General features: G+C 41.0%; 1 protein-coding gene across 1 annotated transcript; it reads right to left on the bottom strand.

The window, feature by feature from the left end:
* Positions 1-11,689: 11,689 nt before the first annotated feature.
* Positions 11,690-19,228, bottom strand: RpL40 (ribosomal protein L40). Its single transcript, XM_071687979.1, has 4 exons — positions 19,073-19,228; positions 15,918-16,004; positions 14,980-15,106; positions 11,690-11,837 (listed from the first exon to the last, which is right to left on the bottom strand). Exons 1-4 carry the CDS (start codon positions 19,173-19,175, stop codon positions 11,765-11,767), a joined length of 390 nt encoding a protein of 129 aa, XP_071544080.1. The 5' UTR covers positions 19,176-19,228; the 3' UTR covers positions 11,690-11,764.
* Between the last annotated feature and the right edge of the window lie 2,786 nt (positions 19,229-22,014).

The following is a 22,014-nucleotide window of genomic DNA, read 5'->3' as shown; positions in this document are numbered from 1 at the left end:
CTGGAGGAAGTAAAGTGTTTTAGATATCTGGGAGTGGATCTGGCAGCAGATGGAACCATGGAAGCGGAAGTGAATCATAGGGTGGGGGAGGGGGCAAAAATTCTGGGAGCCTTGATGAATGTTTGGAAGTCGAGAACATTATCTCGGAAAGCAAAAATGGGTATGTTTGAAGGAATAGTGGTTCCAACAATGTTGTATGGTTGTGAGGCGTGGGCTATGGATAGAGTTGTGAGCAGGAGGGTGGATGTGCTGGAAATGAGGTGTTTGAGGACAATATGTGGTGTGAGGTGGTTTGATCGAGTAAGTAATGTAAGGGTGAGAGAGATGTGTGGAAATAAAAAGAGTGTGGTTGAGAGAGCAGAAGAGGGTGTTTTGAAATAGTTTGGTCACATGGAGAGAATCAGTGGGGAAAGATTGACCAAGAGGATATATGTGTCAGAGGTGGAGGGAACGAGGAGAAGTGGGAGACCAAAATGGAGGTGGAAAGATGGAGTGAAAAAGATTTTGAGTGATCAGGGCCTGAACATGCAGGAGGGTGAAAGGTGTGCAAGGAACAGAGTGAATTGGAACGATGTGGTATACCGGGGTCGACGTGCTGTCAATGGATTGAACCAGGGCATGTGAAGCGTCTGGGGTAAACCATGGAAAGTTCTGTGGGGCCTGGATGTAGAAAGGGAGCTGTGGTTTCGGTGCATTATTACATGACAGCTAGAGACTGAGTGTGAACGAATGGGGCCTTTGGTGTCTTTGCTAGCGCTACCTCGCACACATGAGGGGGGGGAGGGGGTTGTTGTTATTCCATGTGTGGCGAGGTGGCGATGGGAACAAATAAAGGCAGACAGTAAGAATTATGTGCATGTGTATATATGTATATGTCTGTGTGTGTATATATATGTGTACATTGAGATGTATAGGTATGTATATTTGCGTGTGTGGACGTGTATGTATATACATGTGTATGTGGGCGGGTTGGTCCATTCTTTCGTCTGTTTCCTTGCACTACCTCGCTAACACAGGAGACAGCGACAAAGCAAAATAAATATAAATAAAAAAATATTTATTTTCATTTTACTTCGTAGCTGTCTCCTGCATTAGCGAGGTAGCGCTAGGAAACAGACAAAAGAATAGCACAACTCACCCACATACACATATATATACATACATGTCCACACAGGCAAATATACATACCTATACATCTCAACGTATACATATATATACACACAAAGACATATACATATATACACATGTACATATTTCAAACTGTCTGCCTTTATTCATTCCCATCGCCACCCCGCCACACATGAAATAACAACGCCCTCCCCAGCATGTGCTAGAGGTAGCGCTAGGAAAAGACAACAAAGGCCACATTCATTCACACTCAGTCTCTAGCTGTCATGTATAATGCACCGAAACCACAGCTCCCTTTCCACATCCAGGCCCCACAGAACTTTCCATGGTGTACCCCAGACGCTTCACATGCCCTGGTTCAATACATTGACAGCATGTTGACCCTGGTATACCACATCATTCCAATTCACTCTATTCCTTGTACGCCTTTCACCCTCCTGCATGTTCAGGCCCCGATCACTCAAAATCTTTTTCACTCCATCTTTCCACCTCCAATTTGGTCTCCCACTTCTCCTCGTTCCCTCCACCTCTAATACATATATGCTCTTGGTCAAACTTTCCTCACTCATTCTCTCCATGTGACCAAACCATTTCAAAACACCTGCTTTCTCAACCACACTCGTTTTCTTAATACACATCTCTCTTACCCTATTATTACTTAATCAAACCACCTCATATCACATATTGTCCTCAAACATCTCATTTCCAGCACATCCACCCTCCTCGCACAACTCTATCTATAGCCCACGCCTCGCAACCATATAACATTGTTGGAACCACTATTCCTTCAAACATACCCATTTTTGCTTTCCGAGATAATCTTCTCGACTTCCACACATTTTTCAACGCTTCCAGGACTTTCCCCCCTCCTCCACCCTATGATTCACTTTCCCTTCCATGGTTCCATCTGCTGCCAAATCCACTCCCAGATATCTAAAACACTTCACTTCCTCCAGTTTTTCCCCCTTTCAAACTTACCTCCCAATTGACTTGTCCCTCAACCCTCCTGTACCTAATAACCTTGCTCTTATTTACATTACCTCTCAGCTTTCTTCTTTCACACACTTTACCAAACTCAGTCAACAGCCTCTGCAATTTCTCACCCGAATCAGCCACCAGCGCTGTATCATCAGCAACAACAGCTGACTCACTTCCCAAGCTCTCTCATCCAAAAGAGACTGCATACTTGCCCCTCTTTCCAAAACTCATGCATTCACGTCCCTAACAACCCCATCCATAAACAAATTAAACAACCATGGAGACATCACACACCCCTGCCGCAAACCAACATTCAGTTTTGTTTCCAAGATAACGTTCTCGCCTTCCACACATTTTTCAACACTCTCAGAACTTTCGCACCCTCACCCACCCTATGATTCACTTCCGCATCCATGGTTCCATCCGTTGCCAAATCAACTACCAGATATCTAACACATTTTACTTCCTCCAGTTTTTCTCCATTCAAACTTACCTCCCAGTTGACTTGTCCCTCAACTCTACTGTACCTAATAACCTTGCTCTTATTCACATTTACTCTCAGCTTTCTTCTTTCACACACTTTACCAAAATCAGTCATCAGCTTCTGCAGTTTCTCACACGAATCAGCCACCAGCGCTGTATCATCAGTGAACAACAACTGACTCACTTCCCAAGCTCTCTCATCCACAACAGACTGCATACTTGCCCCTCTTTCCAAAACTCTTGCATTCACCTCCCTAACAACCCCATCCATAAACAAATTAAACAACCATTGAGACATCACACACCCCTGCAACAAACCAACATTCACTGAGAACCAATCACTTTCCTTTCTTCCTACATGTACACATGCCTTACATCCTCGATAAAAACTTTTCACTGCTTCTAACAACTTACCTCCCACACCATATATTCTTAATACCTTCCACAGAGCATCTCTATCAACTCTATCATATGCCTTCTCCAGATCCATAAGTGCTACATACAAATCCATTTTCTTTTCTATTTCTCACATACATTTTTGAAGCAAACACCTGATCCACACATCCTCTACCACTTCTGAAACCACACTGCTCTTCCCCAATCTGATGCTCTGCACATGCCTTCACCCTCTCAATCCATACCCTCCCATATAATTTCCCATGAATACTTGACAACTTTATACCTCTTTAATTTGAGCACCCACTCTTATCCCCCTTTGCCTTTGTACAATGGCACTTTGCAAGCATTCCGCCAGTCCTCAGGCACCTCACCATGAGTCATACATACAATAAATAACCTTACCAACCAGTCAAAAATACAGTCACCCCCTTTTGCAATAAATTCCACTGCAGTACCATCCGAACCCGCTGCATTGCTGGCTTTCATCTTCCGCAAAGCTTTTACAACCTCTTCTTTGTTTACCAAATCATTCTCCCTAACCCTCTCACTTTGCACACCACCTTGACCAAAACACCACATATCTGCCACTCTATCATCAAACACATTCAACAAACCTTCAAAATACTCACTCCATCTCCTTCTCACATCCCCACTACTTGTTATCACCTCCCCATTAGCCCCCTTCACTGATGTTACCATTTGTTCCCTTGTCTTATGCACTTTATTTACTTCCTTCCAAAACACCTTTTTATTCTCCCTAAAATTTAATGATACACTCTCACCCCAACTCTCATTTGCCCTCTTGCATCTTTCTCTTGACCTCCTGCCTCTTTCTTTTATACATCTCCCAGACATTTGCATTATTTCCCTACAAAATTTGTCCAAATGCCTCTCTCTTCTCTTTCACTAATAATCTTAATTCTTCATCCCACCACTCAGTACCCTTTCTAATCTGCCCACCTACCACCCTTCTCATGCCACAAGCATCTTTTATACAAGCCATCACCGCTTCCCTAAATACATCCCATTCCTCCCCCACTCCCCTTACGTCCTTTGTTCTCACCTTTTTCCATTCTGTACTCAGTCTCTCCTGGTACTTCGTCACACAAGTCTCCTTCCCAAGCTCACTTACTCTCACCACTCTCTTCATCCCAACATTCTCTCTTCTTTTCTGAAAACCTCTACAAATCTTCACCTTCGCCTCCAGAAGATAATGATCAGACATCCCTCCAGTTGCACCTCTCAGCACCTTAATATCCAAATATCTCTCGCACGCCTATCAATTAACACATAATCTAGTAATGCTCTCTGGCCATCTCTCCTACTTGCATACGTATACTTATGTATATCTCTCTTTTTAAACCAGGTATTCCCAATCACCAGTCCTTTTTCAGCATATAAATCTACAAGCTTTTCACCATTTCCATTTACAACACTGAACTCCCCATGTACACCAATTGTTCCCTCAACTGCCACATTACTCACTTTTGCATTCAAATCATTCATCACTATAACCTGGTCTTGAGCATCAAAAGTACTAACACACTCAGCTGCTCCAAAAAAACTTGCCTTTCATGATCTTTCTTATGCCCAGGTGCATATGCACCAAAAATCACCCCTCTCTCTCCATCCACTTTCAGTTTTACCCATATCAATCTAGAGTTTACTTTCTTACACTATATCACATACTCCTACCACTTTTGTTTCAGGAGTAGTGCTACTCCTTCCCTTGCTCTTGTCCTCTCACTTACCCCTGACTTTACTCCCAAACCACTCTTTCCCCCTTACCATTGAGCTTGGTTTCACTCAAGAGCCAAAACATCCAGGTTCCTTTCCTCAAACATACTACCTATCTCTCCTTTTTTTTCATCTTGGTTACATCCACACACATTTAGGCACCCCAATCTGAGCCTTCGAGGAGGATGACCACTCCCCGCGTGACTCCTTCTTCTGTTTCCCAGTTTAGAAAGTTGAAATACAGCCTAGACATCTTTACAGTCTGCATAACAGAGAAGATTGCAGAAAAAATTTCAAGTGGTGTGTTCCACTATTCCTCAGTCTTCCTAGGTAACCACAAGGACTAGAAATTCACGTATGGAGATGGAGAAAATGCCCTTATTAGAAGACTTATGTGTGTTATGTAAAGAAGGCAATGTAGCTGAAACCAGAACTATTTAAAGCAAGTAAAGAATGGCAAAGTTTATTTGATGTAAGAAGTTAAATAACTTGAAGGTAATGAAATATCACCAGTGCTATGTGTTTTGTCTTCATGCAAGGTTTTTGCAGAACTGAACACAACCCTGCATAAGTGAGTGAAGGGTAATTATTGAATTATTTAATGTATTTAAGAAGACAAATCAGTTTTTATTTGAGACAGCTGATTTCCCCAAGCCTTTTGCATAACTTGAAGTTTTACTGTAGTATACATTTGAAATTTCAAGTGCAAAAGTCTTCCCTTGCCTTATATTTCTATTTTGAACCTGTGGGCCTAAAAATCACACTGAACTATTTTTTTTTTTTTTTTTTTTTTTTTTATACTTTGTCGCTGTCTCCCGCGTTTGCGAGGTAGCGCAAGGAAACAGACGAAAGAAATGGCCCAACCCCCCCCCCCATACACATGTACATACACACGTCCACACACGCAAATATTCATACCTACACAGCTTTCCATGGTTTACCCCAGACGCTTCACATGCCTTGATTCAATCCACTGACAGCACGTCAACCCCTGTATACCACATCGCTCCAATTCACTCTATTCCTTGCCCTCCTTTCACCCTCCTGCATGTTCAGGCCCCGATCACACAAAATCTTTTTCACTCCATCTTTCCACCTCCAATTTGGTCTCCCTCTTCTCCTCGTTCCCTCCACCTCCGACACATATATCCTCTTGGTCAATCTTTCCTCACTCATTCTCTCCATGTGCCCAAACCACTTCAAAACACCCTCTTCTGCTCTCTCAACCACGCTCTTTTTATTTCCACACATCTCTCTTACCCTTACGTTACTTACTCGATCAAACCACCTCACACCACACATTGTCCTCAAACATCTCATTTCCAGCACATCCATCCTCCTACGCACAACTCTATCCATAGCCCACGCCTCGCAACCATACAACATTGTTGGAACTACTATTCCTTCAAACATACCCATTTTTGCTTTCCGGGATAATGTTCTCGACTTCCACACATTTTTCAAGGCTCCCAAAATTTTCGCCCCCTCCCCCACCCTATGATCCACTTCCGCTTCCATGGTTCCATCCGCTGACAGATCCACTCCCAGATATCTAAAACACTTCACTTCCTCCAGCCTCTCACCATTCAAACTCACCTCCCAATTGACTTGACCCTCAACCCTACTGTACCTAATAACCTTGCTCTTATTGACATTTACTCTTAACTTTCTTCTTCCACACACTTTACCAAACTCCGTCACCAGCTTCTGCAGTTTCTCACATGAATCCGCCACCAGCGCTGTATCATCAGCGAACAACAACTGACTCACTTCCCAAGCTCTCTCATCCCCAACAGACTTCATACTTGCCCCTCTTTCCAAAACTCTTGCATTTACCTCCCTAACAACCCCATCCATAAACAAATTAAACAACCATGGAGACATCACACACCCCTGCCGCAAACCTACATTCACTGAGAACCAATCACTTTCCTCTCTTCCTACACGTACACATGCCTTACATCCTCGATAAAAACTTTTCACTGCTTCTAACAACTTTCCTCCCACACCATATATTCTTAATACCTTCCACAGAGCATCTCTATCAACTCTATCATATGCCTTCTCCAGATCCATAAATGCTACATACAAATCCATTTGCTTTTCTAAGTATTTCTCACATACATTCTTCAAAGCAAACACCTGATCCACACATCCTCTACCACTTCTGAAACCACACTGCTCTTCCCCAATCTGATGCTCTGTACATGCCTTCACCCTCTCAATCAATACCCTCCCATATAATTTACCAGGAATACTCAACAAACTTATACCTCTGTAATTTGAGCACTCACTCTTATCCCCTTTGCCTTTGTACAATGGCACTATGCAAGCATTCTGCCAATCCTCAGGCACCTCACCATGAGTCATACATACATTAAATAACCTTACCAACCAGTCAACAATACAGTCACCCCCTTTTTTAATAAATTCCACTGCAATACCATCCAAACCTGCTGCCTTGCCGGCTTTCATCTTCCGCAAAGCTTTTACTACCTCTTCTCTGTTTACCAAATCATTTTCCCTAACCCTCTCACTTTGCACACCACCTCGACCCAAACACCCTATATCTGCCACTCTGTCATCAGACACATTCAACAAACCTTCAAAATACTCATTCCATCTCCTTCTCACATCACCACTACTTGTTATCACCTCCCCATTTACGCCCTTCACTGAAGTTCCCATTTGCTCCCTTGTCTTACGCACCCTATTTACCTCCTTCCAGAACATCTTTTTATTCTCCCTAAAATTTACTGATAGTCTCTCACCCCAACTCTCATTTGCCCTTTCTTTCACCTCTTGCACCTTTCTCTTGACCTCCTGTCTCTTTCTTTTATACTTCTCCCACTCAATTGCATTTTTTCCCTGCAAAAATCGTCCAAATGCCTCTCTCTTCTCTTTCACTAATACTCTTACTTCTTCATCCCACCACTCACTACCCTTTCTAAACAGCCCACCTCCCACTCTTCTCATGCCACAAGCATCTTTTGCGCAATCCATCACTATTTATCACCTGTATTTCTTGGCATTATTCTTGGGAAAACAAATTTCCTTCCAAACCTCAGTGCTGGGCTGTTTACCGTGCTGAATTTCAAATGTGTACATTAGTAAAAACTTTCACATGATCCTTTTGGTATATCTCTTCCAGAAGGAGAATTAGATGAGCAAATCCAGCCTTTCTTCATATGATCTTGGCACTACTTCACTTATGTGGAAAACTGCAATCAAGTCTTAAAAAAATTATACTGCAGTTTATTTTACACTATGTTAATTGCTAACATGTAATAAAAAAAATTTTTCCTTAACCATTTCTTGTGCTGTATTACATTCGTTTTTGCAATTATTCTTTGTAAACCACATCTCAAAATCTTAGTAAATGGTGTATTTTTCACGGTGAATATCATCCTAGGATTGAAATATTCTTTGGGGGACAAAAAGTATTGCAATTAAGCATTGTTTTAAAAAATTGAAAACTTTCATAAGGCTTCATATTTAGTTAGCATCTTTGGCGAGAGGGAGCATTATGATATAGTTTAAATTATCTGATCAAGTATCAAAGACTTTCATTACATTTTTCATTACCGATATAGAGAGATTTTGGTACTAAAAACCTTAATTTATTCCCATTCTTATTTCAGTTTGCCATCCCTGGGGATAGGGGAGAGAGAATACTTCCCATGTATTCCCTGTGTGTCATAGAAGGTGACTAAAAGGGGAGGGAGTGGGGGGCTGGAAATCCTTCCCTCTCGTTTTTAATTTTCCAAAAGAAGGAACAGAGAAGGGGGCAGTGAGGATATTCCCTCAAAGGCTGTCCTCTGCTCTTGACGCTACCTTGCTAACGCGGGAAATGGCGAACAGTATTAAAAGAGAAAATATATATGGATCATGGTGGTGTGTCCAAGGATTAGAGAGGAATGAATGTATTGTGCCACTGCACAAAGGCAAAGGAGATAAATGAGAGTTCAAAATTCAGAGGTTCAATTTTGTTATGTGGTAAGTTATATTAAAGAGTAACTAAATGAGCATTAGATTAGGGTGGAGCAGTATGGATCATGCATTTACTTTAAAGAATGCGAGAAATACTTAAAAAGAAACATATGGGTTTGAGACCTTTACGGATCTGGAGAAAGCAAGGTTGATAGGTGTGGCCTGTGATCTAAGAGTAATGTGGGAGGAAAGTTGCTTGTAGTTTGAATTTTCTACCAAGGTTGTAAGGAAAGTGTAAGAGTTTGGAGAAGAATGAATGGTTCCAAAATGAAGGCTGGTCTGTGGCAAAGGTGTGTGGTGTCACCATAGTAGTATAACTTATGTCTGGGGTGGCAAGGAAAGTAACGAGTCTTGAAAACGGGCAAGTATGCTGTCTGTAGACGATGAGAGGGCCTGGGAAGAGTCAGTTGTTTGCTGATACAGCACTGGTGGCATATTCTAGGGAGAAACTGCAATAGCTACTAGTTTGACTGCATAATGTGTGTCAAAGAAGTTAGTTTGACTGCATAATGTGTGTCAAAGAAGTTAGAGTTTAGAGTTTAGTTTTTTCTTAAAGGTTATTAGGGTTAGGGTTTTGGGACATTATTTGAGGTGCAAGTTTGAATGAGGAAAAATTGGTGGAGGCAAAGTGTTTTAGATACCTGGGACTGGCCATAACAGCAAATGGAACCATGCACGTTGAGAGTACAAAAGTGGGGGCACTAAAGATTGTTTGGAGAGAGTTATCTAGAAGGTGAAAGAAAGGGTGTCCCAATATCATATGGATGCAAGGCATGGTTTAATTGATAAGGCTTTGCGAAGGAGGGCAAATGTGTTGAAAATGAAATGTTTTTAGACTTTGTTGTGCGAGGCGATTTGATCCAAGTAATGGAAGGTTGAGAGATTTGTGGTAATAAGTGCTGAGAGCACTGAAAAGGGTAGGTTTGGACAAAGAAAAATTTGACTTTAGATAAATGTCAGCATTGGAGAAAACAAGAATGGAGGTACCAAACAGGAGATGGAAGGATGGGATGAAAAAGATTTTAAGAAACATGCAAGATAGTTAAAGGCATGCATGTGAAGCGGTAAACTGGAACGATGAGGTGTACAGGGGTTGACAAGCTGCAACAGTCTGAACCAGGTCATATGAAGCACCTGTAGTACACCATAGAAATATTTGTGGGGCCTGGTTGTGTTTAGGAAGCTGTAGTTTCAGCGTATTATGCACGACAGCTAGTTAGTGGATGCAAGCAGATATGGCCTTTCTTCGTTTGTTCTTAGCACTAACTTGCAAGGTAAATGATCAAATATGAAAAAAAAAAATTTAAAACACTTCATGCTAGCTATTATTTGTTTTTGATAGGTGATGATTGTGGTAGTTGGTAGACTACTACCACCAAGGGAGATGTGTTATTAGTACTACCAGCCTGGCTATCGGTTGGGTTAGTGATGACTTTGTAATGAGCCAGCACCTGTGATTATCAAGGTGCACTCCTCTGACCCAGGTAGCTGTCTTTTCTGCCTCTCTCATTCTGTTCACCCAGACATACAATCTCTCCTCGCACATAGCAACACAATTCACATAACTTCCTACATAACTGCCTTTTGGTGAAATGGTGGCAGTTGAAGGTAGGAACATTACACAGAAGTAGAAGTTAGGTAGTTGTAGTAAGAGCATAAGGTAGTTGTAGTCAGTAGCAACATTAAGGCCTGTCTACACGAGCGGGCCTGATTGGTGGGTTTGCCCGTTAACGGGCAAATTCTGGCGGGCCTGCCCGTGAATGTTGTCCACACGACCAAAGTGATGAACAGCCGGGCCTGCCCGACGATGTTGCCAGTAGCGGGTGGAGTGCGGTACGAGAACCATGGTGCCTAGCATTGTCAAGAAAAAGATTTTGTGCTCTATGATAATAGCTTTGTGTCTCAAGAAGAAAAAGAAAAGGATATGGTGTAAAGATTGGTTAAAGAAAAGAAGTACGTTTGGAAGCACTGCAACAAAACTTCATGAACTACAAAGTAGTGAGGAACACGACTTCAGAAATTAACCGAGGATGAGTGTAAGCACTTTTTACATCTTGTTATCAAAGGTGGAGCCATACATAGTTTAGAAAGACACAGTTATGAGAAACAGCATTACAGCAGAAGCTCATCTGGAAGCAACTCTGCGATTTTTAGCAAGTGGGTCTACTTATTCAGCTTCACATTCCATAAACATGGATTCTTATGATAAAGGTCAATCAAAGTACTAGTAAGTGCTTTAGACCAAAAAATTGTTGGTGGCTCACTAGAGTTATCCTGGGCTGCCATCGTTAAATGTTCACTGTGCTACTATGCCGTGGGATGTGGGATGAAGGCCCACTGTGGGTTCACGATATTATCTTGCGTCTGGCAGGGTAGAAACTCCAGCTACCAGGCACCAGCTCAGTGATTTCGCTCGGCGGGCTTTCGGGCAATTTGATCGTTTGCCCATCAAATATGCCCGTTAACGGGCAAGCCCACCGATCAGGCCCGCTCGTGTAGACAGGCCTCTAAGTATGAGCCTCTGAAAACTGTGCAGGGGTTGCCTATTGCCAGTGGACTGTTTAGACAATAAAAGGCCAAGCAGCAACAATGTACATCACCAGTTTTGGAGAATCCTGCAGTTGTCACCCCCTTACAGAAATTCCCAAACCATGTATTGGGACTATCTTTGCATGTCAAGGTCCACTTTATGTTGATGCAATCCCTCCCTTTTACCTCCATCACAACCTCTTGAGGTAGTCACCTTCACATCTTATGGGCAGGGATATTCTCCCATGTTTTGGCCTTAAATATTTCACCAAAAACCCCTCTGAGTAATTATTCAAGACTAAAATCTAACAATTTTGTCTAACTCCAGATCCGAATCTTTTTTTTTTATCAAAAAGCCAACTACTTCAGCTCATCTTGCCCTTCACTTCCAATATCCCTAAAACTGGTTTGTACCAAAATTTTCACACCAAAGGTAAACAAAAAAATTGCTGAACTTTTTTATTCGATACTTTTAATCACAAAATTATGGTTTCACCTCTCATTTTCTTTTCAAGAGTGCTTAACCCTTGATCTTCTTCTTGGGTCGGATGTTTGATGTATGTCCACATTTCTTCTTGCGACAATTAGTGGCTCTGAAATTGAAGAAAAGAATCAGCAAGATCCCTTATGTGAATGACTTTATATAAAGAAAAAATCTCGGATGGAAAATATCACACCAAGGATTTGTGTCAGGTATAACATCTCAGTTGAGGGAACTTCCGATAAATCATCATGATGCAGACAGCCAAGTCCTGCCTGAACATACAGTTTAACCATAAATTTAACACAGTCGCACCAGCAATCTCATCCTTTGAGTTTAACTATAATGACAAAGAATGAACAAAGACTAAAAACAACAAATGTCCTTAACTATGTCTACTTTGCTGCTTTTAAATAGTTTGTTTTTCTCCTAACTGTCTTTGCAACTTCTGAAAAAGACATACTCACTTCAGCTGCACATACACTCTTGCCTTCAAGTACAATTTATCAATACTTGAGGCTACCATCTATGGATAATTACAATTTTTACCAACTACTACCTAATGTTCCAACCTAACACTTCTACCAAATGCTACTGCCTAATTCTATCTATTGCTCCTACCATTCTGCCAAAAGGCATGGGTAGTGCATAGCATTCGATGCACGAACATCAAGTTATAAAGACTGCTTTGTTCAAGTTAAGAGTTAATAGTAGTGTGTGATATGCGATAGGGAGACTGTATGTTTGTTGATAGAATGCCACAGTCTATGTGTGGGTGAGGAAGAAAGAAAAGACAGCTACTTGGGTCAAAGCAGTAAAACTTGGCAACCACTGAAGTGCTGGCTCATGACTATTGTTTATGTTGCCCACTCCACATGTTTTGTATCAGCACATGCCATTTTGCCAAAAGGCAGGGGTAGTGCACAGCACTCAATGCAGGAAAATTTAGTTAAGACTGATTTGTGTGAGTTAAGAGTTATCAATAGTTAGGTGTGGTGTGACAAAATGCCAGTAGTCCATGTATGGGTGAGGAAGAAAAGCAGGGCAACATAGAAACCATATAAGTGCTGGCTCATATACAGTGCTGGTGGATGATTCATGTGAGAAACTGCAGAAGCTGATGACTGAGTTTGGTAAAGTGTGTGAAAGAAGAAAGCTGAGAGTAAATGTGGATAAGAGCAAGGTTATTAGGTACAGTAGGGTTGAGGGTCAAGTCAATTGGGAGATAAGTTTGAATGGAGAAAAACTGGAGGAAGTGAAGTATTTTAGATATCTGGGAGTGGATTTGGCAGCAGATGGAACCATGGAAGAGGAAGTGAATCATAGGATGGCAGAGGGGGCGAAAGTTCTGGGAGCGTTGAAGAATGTGATAGTCGAGAACATTATCTCGGAAAGCAAAAATAGGTATGTTTGAAGAAATAGTGGTTACAACAATGTTATACGGTTACGAGGTGCGGGCTATACACAGAGTTGTGCGGAGGAGAGTGGATGAGCTGGAAATGAGATGTTTGAGGACATTATGTGGTGTGAGGTGGTTTGATCGAGTAAGTAATAATAGGGTAAGAGAGATGTGTGGTAATAAAAAGTGTGGTTAAGAGAGCAGATGAGGGTGTTTTGAAATGGTCTGGTCACATGGAGAGAACGAGTGAGGAAAGATTGACAAACAGGGTATATGTGTCAGAGGTGGAGGGAACAAGAAGTGGGAGACCAAACTGGATGTGAAAAAGATTTTGAATGATCGGGACCTGAACATGCAGGAGGGTGAAAGGCGTGCAAGGAATAGAGTGAATTGGAACGAATTGGTATACCGAGGTCGATGTGCTGTCAATGGATTGAACCGGGGCATGTGAAGCGTCTGTGGTAAACCATGGAAAGTTCTGTGGGGCCTGGATGTGGAAAGGGAGCTGTGGTTTTGGTGCATTATTACATGACAGCTAGAGAATGAGTGTGAACGAATGTGGCCTTTGTTGTCTTTTCCTAGCGCTACCTCCCACACATGCTGGGGAGGGGGTTGTTATTTCATGTGTGGCGGGGTGGCAATGGGAATGAATAAAGGCAGACAGTATGAATTATGTACATGTGTATATATGTATATGTCTGTGTATATATATGTATACGTTGAGATGTATAGGTGTGTATATTTGCGTGTGTGGACATGTATGTATATACATGTGTATGTGGGCGGGATGAGCCATTCTTTTGTCTGTTTCCTTGCGCTACCTCACCAACGCGGGAGATAGCGACAAAGCAAAATAAAATAAATAAAATACTACTACTGGAGGCCAAAGTAAGGCAATATATAATGATACCTGTACAAGTGGCTGCCTTGATATCAACCTAAACATGGCAATATAATGATCCTTTGCATAAGTGGCTGCCTTTTGTCTTCCTAAAGTAGATATCAAGTATATTACCATTACTACATGCCTGGGAGGGTTGTGATGGCTATGTGGCAAGCCAGCATTTCAGTAGTAGTCAAATTGCCTTACCCATAAATGGACTACTGGCATTCTGTCCACAAACATACAATCTGTCCTTGTAATACACAACACTCGACTCTTACAACTCATTCTTCATAACTAATCTAGATTTACCTGCTCTGAGCGCTATGTGCTAGCCCTGCCTTTTGGCAAAATGGTAGGAGGAACATTTAGGCAGGAGCATTAGGAACTCCTCTAGGGCAAAGCCACAGCAATCAAGTCTCTACAACTAATGAACTCTAGTGTCGACTCAAACTTTAGTGCCTCATCCTTAATCTGCCGCTGGTAGTGGGCAACTGTAGTAGTGCAGTGTTTGCAAAGGCTCCTACCAAATGTTCCTTCTGAATACTACTACCTAATGCTCCTGCCTAACTTTCCCACCTAATAATTCTACCTTATGTTCCTGCCTAAATGTTCCTACCTACTACTTCCATTTATTGCTTCTACCATTTTGCCAAAAGGCAGGGCTGGTGCACAGTGATCACCGCAGGAAAACCTAGTTACGAAGAATGAGCTATATTCAAATTAAGTGCTGTCAACTGTTATGTATGACAAGGAGAGATTGTGTGTTTGCAGACAGAAAAAACATATCCAAATCCTTTATATTTACAAACAGATTACAATAGATACAGGTGGTAAGTATCCGACTATTTACAATAGCTTACTTTCAGCCTTGGCTTAGGGCAAACATGTCACAAAATGCCTTATTGTTATCACATCCTGTTTGATATATTGAACCAAATTCTACTTTGTTCCAAGAGACAATACACATACCTTGGGTGAAGACGTGCATAACATTTGCGGCAAATCATTTTGTTGCAGTTGTACTTCTCGGCTAAAAGTTTCAGGGAAGGTTCAATGACACCACCACGAAGACGCAGGACAAGATGGAGCGTCGACTCTATGTATCAATGCATACAGTAAATAAAAGTGTTATGTACTGTGATCAGGAGTTTGCCCTTTATCAGAAATACTACTTTAGAAGGTTAGGCATGAAAGGTGGAATGTTATACACACAGTACATGTAATTTATCTGAAATTTGAATTAGATGGGTAGAGAGGAATGAATGTCAAATACGTGATACATGTAATACATCAGAAACATCTTGGGTAACAACCTGTCCTAAAACTAAAACATTCATTAATCATAGAAAGATAAAGACTTGGTAGTGACATTAACTTTGTCTTTAACAAAAACTTGTGCCATGATTAAATATGAAAGTTTCTTGAATCATATCTGACCCAATGTCTGAAATGTACAAATCCTTTATATTTCATCTAAGTCTGTTTTGTTTGCCTTTCCTGCCTAAGGAATGTAGCATTAGGAACTTGACCCTTGAATAAAATCCTTGCATAGCTCCTGGTCCTTGATTACAAGAGAATGTCTAGCCCCACACTCCTGCCTCATAGTTGCCTTTTATTAACATGCATAATCATATAGGTATTTTCTCTCCCATTCCAAGAAATAACATTTCCTTAGTAAAGCATGACAAGATAAAACTTTGAATGGAAGTAGCAATTACCAATCCAATTCCAATCATAAAATAAAGCCGAGCACTGACAAAGTTAATAAAATCCATAAGGACATGTTCTAGATGGAGTTTATATACCAGCTGAGGCCTAACAAAATAAATTACAGTCTTGAAATATTCTTCAATAACAGGCCAATAACTTTTCAATTTCTTAGAAGGAAACAAAAGCAAATAACTTACCCTTTTGAATGTTGTAATCTGAAAGAGTGCGACCATCTTCAAGCTGCTTCCCAGCAAAAATCAAGCGCTGCTGGTCTGGAGGGATACCTGTAAATTCAACTTTCAATTTAAAGTAAATGTAAAACATTAATTGCAACATAAGACACATGAAAAAGTGATATTTATGCCGGGCACAAATCAACACTGAAATTGTCTTAACAGAATCTAATCCAGCCCTTATCCTTAAAGCGATGTATAACACTCGCAATATCACACAATGCATTAAATAGGGGATTACGAATACTTCCCACGTATTCCCTGCGTGTCATAGAAGGCGACTAAAAGGGGAGGGAGCGGGGGAGGGAAATCCTCCCCTCTCGTTTTTTAATTTTCCAAAAGAAGGAACAGAGGGGGGCCAGGTGAGGATATTCCACAAAGGCCCAGTCCTCTGTTCTTAACGCTACCTCGCTAACGCGGGAAATGGCGAATAGTTTAAAAGAAAAAAAATTAAATGTTTAATTAATAAAAAAAATAACCAAGAAATTACATTTATTATACTTTGTCGCTGTCTCCCACATTAGCGAGGTAGCGCAAGGAAACAGACGAAAGAATGGCCCAACCCACCCACATACACACGTATATACATAAACGTCCACACACGCACAAATACATACCTATACATCTCAACGTATACATGTATATACACAAAGACAAATACATATATACACAAGTACATAATTCATACTGTCTGCCCTTATTCATTCCTGTCGCCACCCCGCCACACATGAAATGACAACCCCCTCCCCCACATGTGCATGAGGTAGCGCTAGGAAAAGACAACAAAGGCCACATTCGTTCACACTCAATCTCTAGCTGTCATGTGTAATGCACCGAAACCATAGCTCCCTTTCCACACCCATGCCCCACAAAACTTCCCATGATTTACCTCAGACGCTTCACATGCCCTGGTTCAATCCAGTGACAGTACGACGACCCGGTATACCACATCGTTCCAATTCACTCTATTCCTTGCACGCCTTTCACCCTCCTGCATGTTCATGCCCCGATCACTCAAAATCTTTTTCACTATCTTTCCACCTCCAATTTGGTCTCCCACTTCTTGTTCCCCCCACCACAGACACATATACCCTCTTTGTCAATCTTTCCCCACTTATTCACTTCATATGACCAAACCATTTCAAAACACCCTCTTCTGCTCTCTCAACCACATTCATTATATTATCACACAACTCTCTTACCCTTTCATTACTTACTCGATCAAACCACCTCACACTACATATTGTCCTCAAACATCTCACTTCCAGCACATCCACCCTGCTCCGCACAACTCTAATCTATAGCCCACACCTCGCAACCATATAACATTATTGGAACCACTATTCCTTCCAACATACCCATTTTTGCTAAGATAACATTCTTGACTTCCACACATTTTTCAACACTTCCAGAACTTTCACCCCCTCCCCCACCCTATGATTCACTTCCACGGTTCCATCCACTGCCAAATCCACTCTCGGATATCTAGAACACTTCACTTCCTCTAGTTTTTCTCCATTCAAACTTACCTCCCAATTGACTTGTCCCTCACCCCTACTGAACTAATAACCTTGCTCTTATTCACATTTACTCTCAGCTTTCTTCTTTCACACACTTTACCAAACTCAGTCACCAGCTTCTGCAGTTTCTCATCCGAATCAGCCACCAGTGCTGTATCATCAGCGAACAACTGACTCGCTTCCCAAGCTCTCTCACCCACAACAGACTGCATACTTGCCACTCTTTCCAATACTCTTGCATTCACCTCCCTAACCCCATCCATAAACAAATAAAACAACCATGGAGACATCACGCACGCCTGCTGCAAACCAACATTAACAGAGAACAAATACCTGCCCTCAACTTGCAAATCTAAAAAATCTTAAAAAATCTTTTTGCAGTTACCTATAAAATCAAATGCTTTTTGTTGTCGAGAACTATCTATAGGATGGTAAGCAAACCACTTACTAACCTTCAAACTAAGTCTCTTTATTCTTGCATGCCTCAGGAATGAAACACAAATTCATCTTGTGTTTCTGCAGGATGATGCTTAAAATCAACTAATCTCTAATAATCATGAAAATAGTATTAAGAACCTAGCCCTAAAAAAAGGTATTCAATTGGAAACGAGCAACATTATTTGTAATACTTCATAAATCAAATTAAGCAATTACATAAAACTTATCTATTCCAGACCTAAAGATCATTACTCTTCCAGTTTTTCAATCCTCTGCCTATGACCGAGACATTATGGAGGCCAAAACAATAAAAACTCCCACTAACCCCTGCTTTGTTACAAAACCCTCTACCACCAATTGCAACTATTTAAAGATAAGCAATTACAGCAGCAGCTTTATAACCATAACTACATTTGGTTGAGAGCTCAATTCCACTTATCATCAATATTACTATAATACAAACCCAAGACCCCTTTTGGTGATCCTGCAACTTCAAAGCTGCACATAAGAGGTTCACATAAAGGGATAGTTTAACTCGTACTAATTTTGAGGCATGTGCTTATCACTTTTCCATAAAATGGAAAATCACTAATTCAACTTAAATGTGCATGAGTGCGATTTTCAATTTCCATTACTTTCACAGTAGTAATACATAATTTTATCTAAAAAGATGTTCTACATAAAACTTATCTTCAGAATGAATAAAGACTGGACAGAAATACCATTAGAGAAATAGTTCCATAACCATTATAAGTCGAACATTTCTGTAGGTAGTACATAAATCAACCTAGCGCTTTGGGTCTTATGCCATTCACTTCTTTAGATGTTGGAACAACTATAAAGATTCATGAATATTTAAAATACATATTTTCAAGGTATGATCATGGATATGAAGCGGGTTTAGGTGTGACACGAGGGCAGACAAAAAAACAGAGAAAAGAAGCTGCCACTATTCACGAGACAAAATTGGCAAAAAGAAGTTCCATAACACCAGCTAATATTATTCCAAGTAACACAACTGTTTTGTTATTAATTGCTCATGGATATACAAAAACCAATTGATTTATTAATTGCTCAAGGATATACAAGAGTTAACAATTATATTTCTAACTACTTACAAAAACTGAGCAGCTGCCCATCTTTTGAGAGCCATACACCTACCTTCTTTATCCTGGATTTTGGCCTTCACATTTTCTATGGTATCTGAGGGTTCCACCTCAAGAGTGATGGTTTTACCCGTTAGGGTCTTCACAAAGATCTGCATCTGTCAGGAATTTCAGTAAAATGTAATTCTTAAAATCACATCAGGGGACAACACAAAGTAAATCTGTTACTACCTATACTGACTAACCCACCAACTGAATGCCTGTACCCATCATACACTACCTTAACAGGTGTCCTTATTCATAATATGGATGCTATAATAAAAAAAAAAAAAGCCATGCGCCTTGCACTTGGATTCTGAAATTCTGTTGACATAACCTAGGTGAGCCATAAGTTATCCTTTTAAGGGTAGCTGGTTAAAGTTACAAGTTCATCTTCATACCATCTCCCAGCAAAATGCAGACGAAATCTAGAACTCGAAAATCTGGATTTCTAAATATTTAGCATAACACTTGTACATGGAACTGTCTTACAAGTTTAGCAAAATTTACATAATGCCAAATGGGTAATCATCTTCCTTGGAGATACAGGGACTAATTTAGAGAGCATTAACTATGTTGTTTCACATGACTTTGTTGATTAGAAAAACAAATGGATTTGTATGTAGCTTTTATGGATCTGGAGAAGGCATATGATAGGGTTGATAGAGACACTTTGTTGAAGGTTTTAAGTGTATATGGCATGGGAGGCAAGTTGCAAGAGGCAGAGAAAAGTTTTTACCAAGGATGTAAGGCACGTGTATAAGTAGGAAGAAAGGAGCGATTGGTTCCCAGTGAATGCTGGTCTGCAGCAGGCGTGTGTGATTTCCCCATGGTTGTTTAATTTGTTTATGGATGGGGTGGTTTGGGAGGTAAATGCAAGAGTTTTGGAGAAAGGGGCGAGAATGCAGCCTATTGTGGAGGGAAGTGCCTAGGAAGCGAGTCGGTAGTTTGCTGACAATACAGCTCTACTGACTGATTTGTGCGAAAAACTGCATAGGTTGGTGACCAAGTTTGGAAAAGCGTGCAAAAGGAAAAGGTAGAGTGTAAATGTGAATATGAGCAAGGTTATTACGTTCAGAAGGGTTGAGGGACAACTTTATTGGGATGCAAGTTTGAAAGTAGAAAAATTGGAGGAAGAGCAGTGTTTAAGATATCTGGGAGTGGACTCAGCAGTAGATGAAACTATGGAAGCAGAAGCGAGTCACAGAGTGGGGGAGGAGGCAAAGGCTCTGGGAGCAATGAAGAATGCGTGGAAGAAAAGAACTATCTTGGAGAGCAAAAATGGGTATCATGTTTGAAGGAATAGTAGTTCCAAAAATGTTATACATTTGCGAAGCATGGGCCATAGATAGGGTTGTACAAGGGTGGATGCATTGGAAATGAGATGTTTGAGGGCAATATGTGGCGCGAGATGGTTTGACCAAGCAAGTAATGAAAGGGTAAGAGACGTTTGGTAATAAAAAGTGTGGATGAGAGAGCAGAAGAGGGTGTATTGAAATGGTTTGGTTACAAGATGAGAACAAGTGAGGAAAGACTGACAAAGAGGATATACGTGTCAAGAGGTGGAGGGAACGAGAAGTGGGAGTCCAAATTGGAGGTGGAAGGATGGAGTGAAAAAGATTTTGAGCAATCAGGGCCTGAGCATACAGGAGGATGAAAGGCATGCAAGAAATAAGAGTGAATTGGAATGATGTGGTATACCGAAGTCTACGTATTGTCAATGGGTTGAACAATGGCAGGTGAAGCGTCTGGGGTAAAGCATGGAAAGTTTTGTGGGGCCTGGATGTGGAAAGGGAGCTGTAATTTTGGTACATTACACATGACAGCTAACTCGCACGTGCATTGGGGGGGAAGATGCCATTTCATTTGTGGTGGGGTGGCGATGGGAATGGATGAAGGCAGCAAGTATGAATATGTATACGTGTATACAAGTCTGTATGTATACATTGAAATGTATAGATATGTATACGTGCATGTGTGGGCGTTTATGCAGATACATGTGTATGTGGATGGGCAATTCTTTCATCCATTTCCTTGCTTTACCTCACTAATGCGGGAGACAGCGAGAAAATATATCAAATAAATAAAATATAATTATATCCATGCTAAAAAAATTGGGGAGTCCTCCACAATTCCCAGAAAAGTGCTCAAGTGTATTAAGTATTTAGGTGGGTCTTGGCCCAAATACAGTTAATAAACCCATTAGCCCATTTAAAGTCTATGGTCAATGTAATGCCTCCTTGATAATCATAATGTACTAAAAATAATCGCAGTATTTCAAATAAGCAGCTACTGAGAGTTTTAAACGCCAAAATTTACAATCAATCATAACACTATATGACCTGTGGTTCTATTCGGAGGATGCGGCCAGCTCCCTAAGTGCTGCAGGAGCCCTGCTGAATAAATAAGGGACTCCTGGGGCATGCAAATAAGGTGAGATGAGGCAATGGTAAGGTCAGAAGGGCTTAGCTGTGGATGGTAAACATAAGTTTCAATACACTGTACATGACAGACAAGAAGTACACATGCGCAAATGAGACTCGTGTATGTTTCTGATGGTGCCTTGCTCAGCCAAGAAGTGCACTATGGGGGTTGGGATCATCTCGGCAAAATAGAATTGGCAACAAACAAACAATGGCTTCACACACAACCTAACTCTCCCCATCACATACAATGTTCTGAAACCAAAGCACAACTTCCACAGACTAGGCCAAGTTTCATCCTTACTGCTTCATCTGCCTTGGTTCAGCTCATTAATAGAGTATTACATCAATTCAATTAATCTTATCCAAAGCAACTCTTCATCCTGTAACATGTTCACCCCCTAATTAAGTCTCCTCTCAATCTTACCATCTCCTCAGTCTCCCCCTTCCCCCTCCACTTTTGACATACATCTTCAGTAATTCTTTCTTCACACATGCTTTCCTTATGTCTTATCCATTTCAATACACCATAGTT

Source organism: Panulirus ornatus, chromosome 3 (assembly GCF_036320965.1).
Source record: "Panulirus ornatus isolate Po-2019 chromosome 3, ASM3632096v1, whole genome shotgun sequence".
Lineage (NCBI taxonomy): Eukaryota > Metazoa > Arthropoda > Malacostraca > Decapoda > Palinuridae > Panulirus > Panulirus ornatus.
This window is presented reverse-complemented; position numbering and strand designations above follow the sequence as displayed.

Bases quoted from the DNA above. Each gene is read 5' to 3' on its own strand.
- RpL40 (XM_071687979.1), bottom strand. From the start codon at position 19,175: ATGCAGATCTTTGTGAAGACCCTAACGGGTAAAACCATCACTCTTGAG. The intron at 15,107-15,917 runs GTAAGTTATTTG...ATTGATACATAG, and splicing joins AGATTACAACATTCAAAAGG to AGTCGACGCTCCATCTTGTC. The intron at 11,838-14,979 runs GTATGTGTATTG...CTTCAATTTCAG, and splicing joins TATGCACGTCTTCACCCAAG to AGCCACTAATTGTCGCAAGA.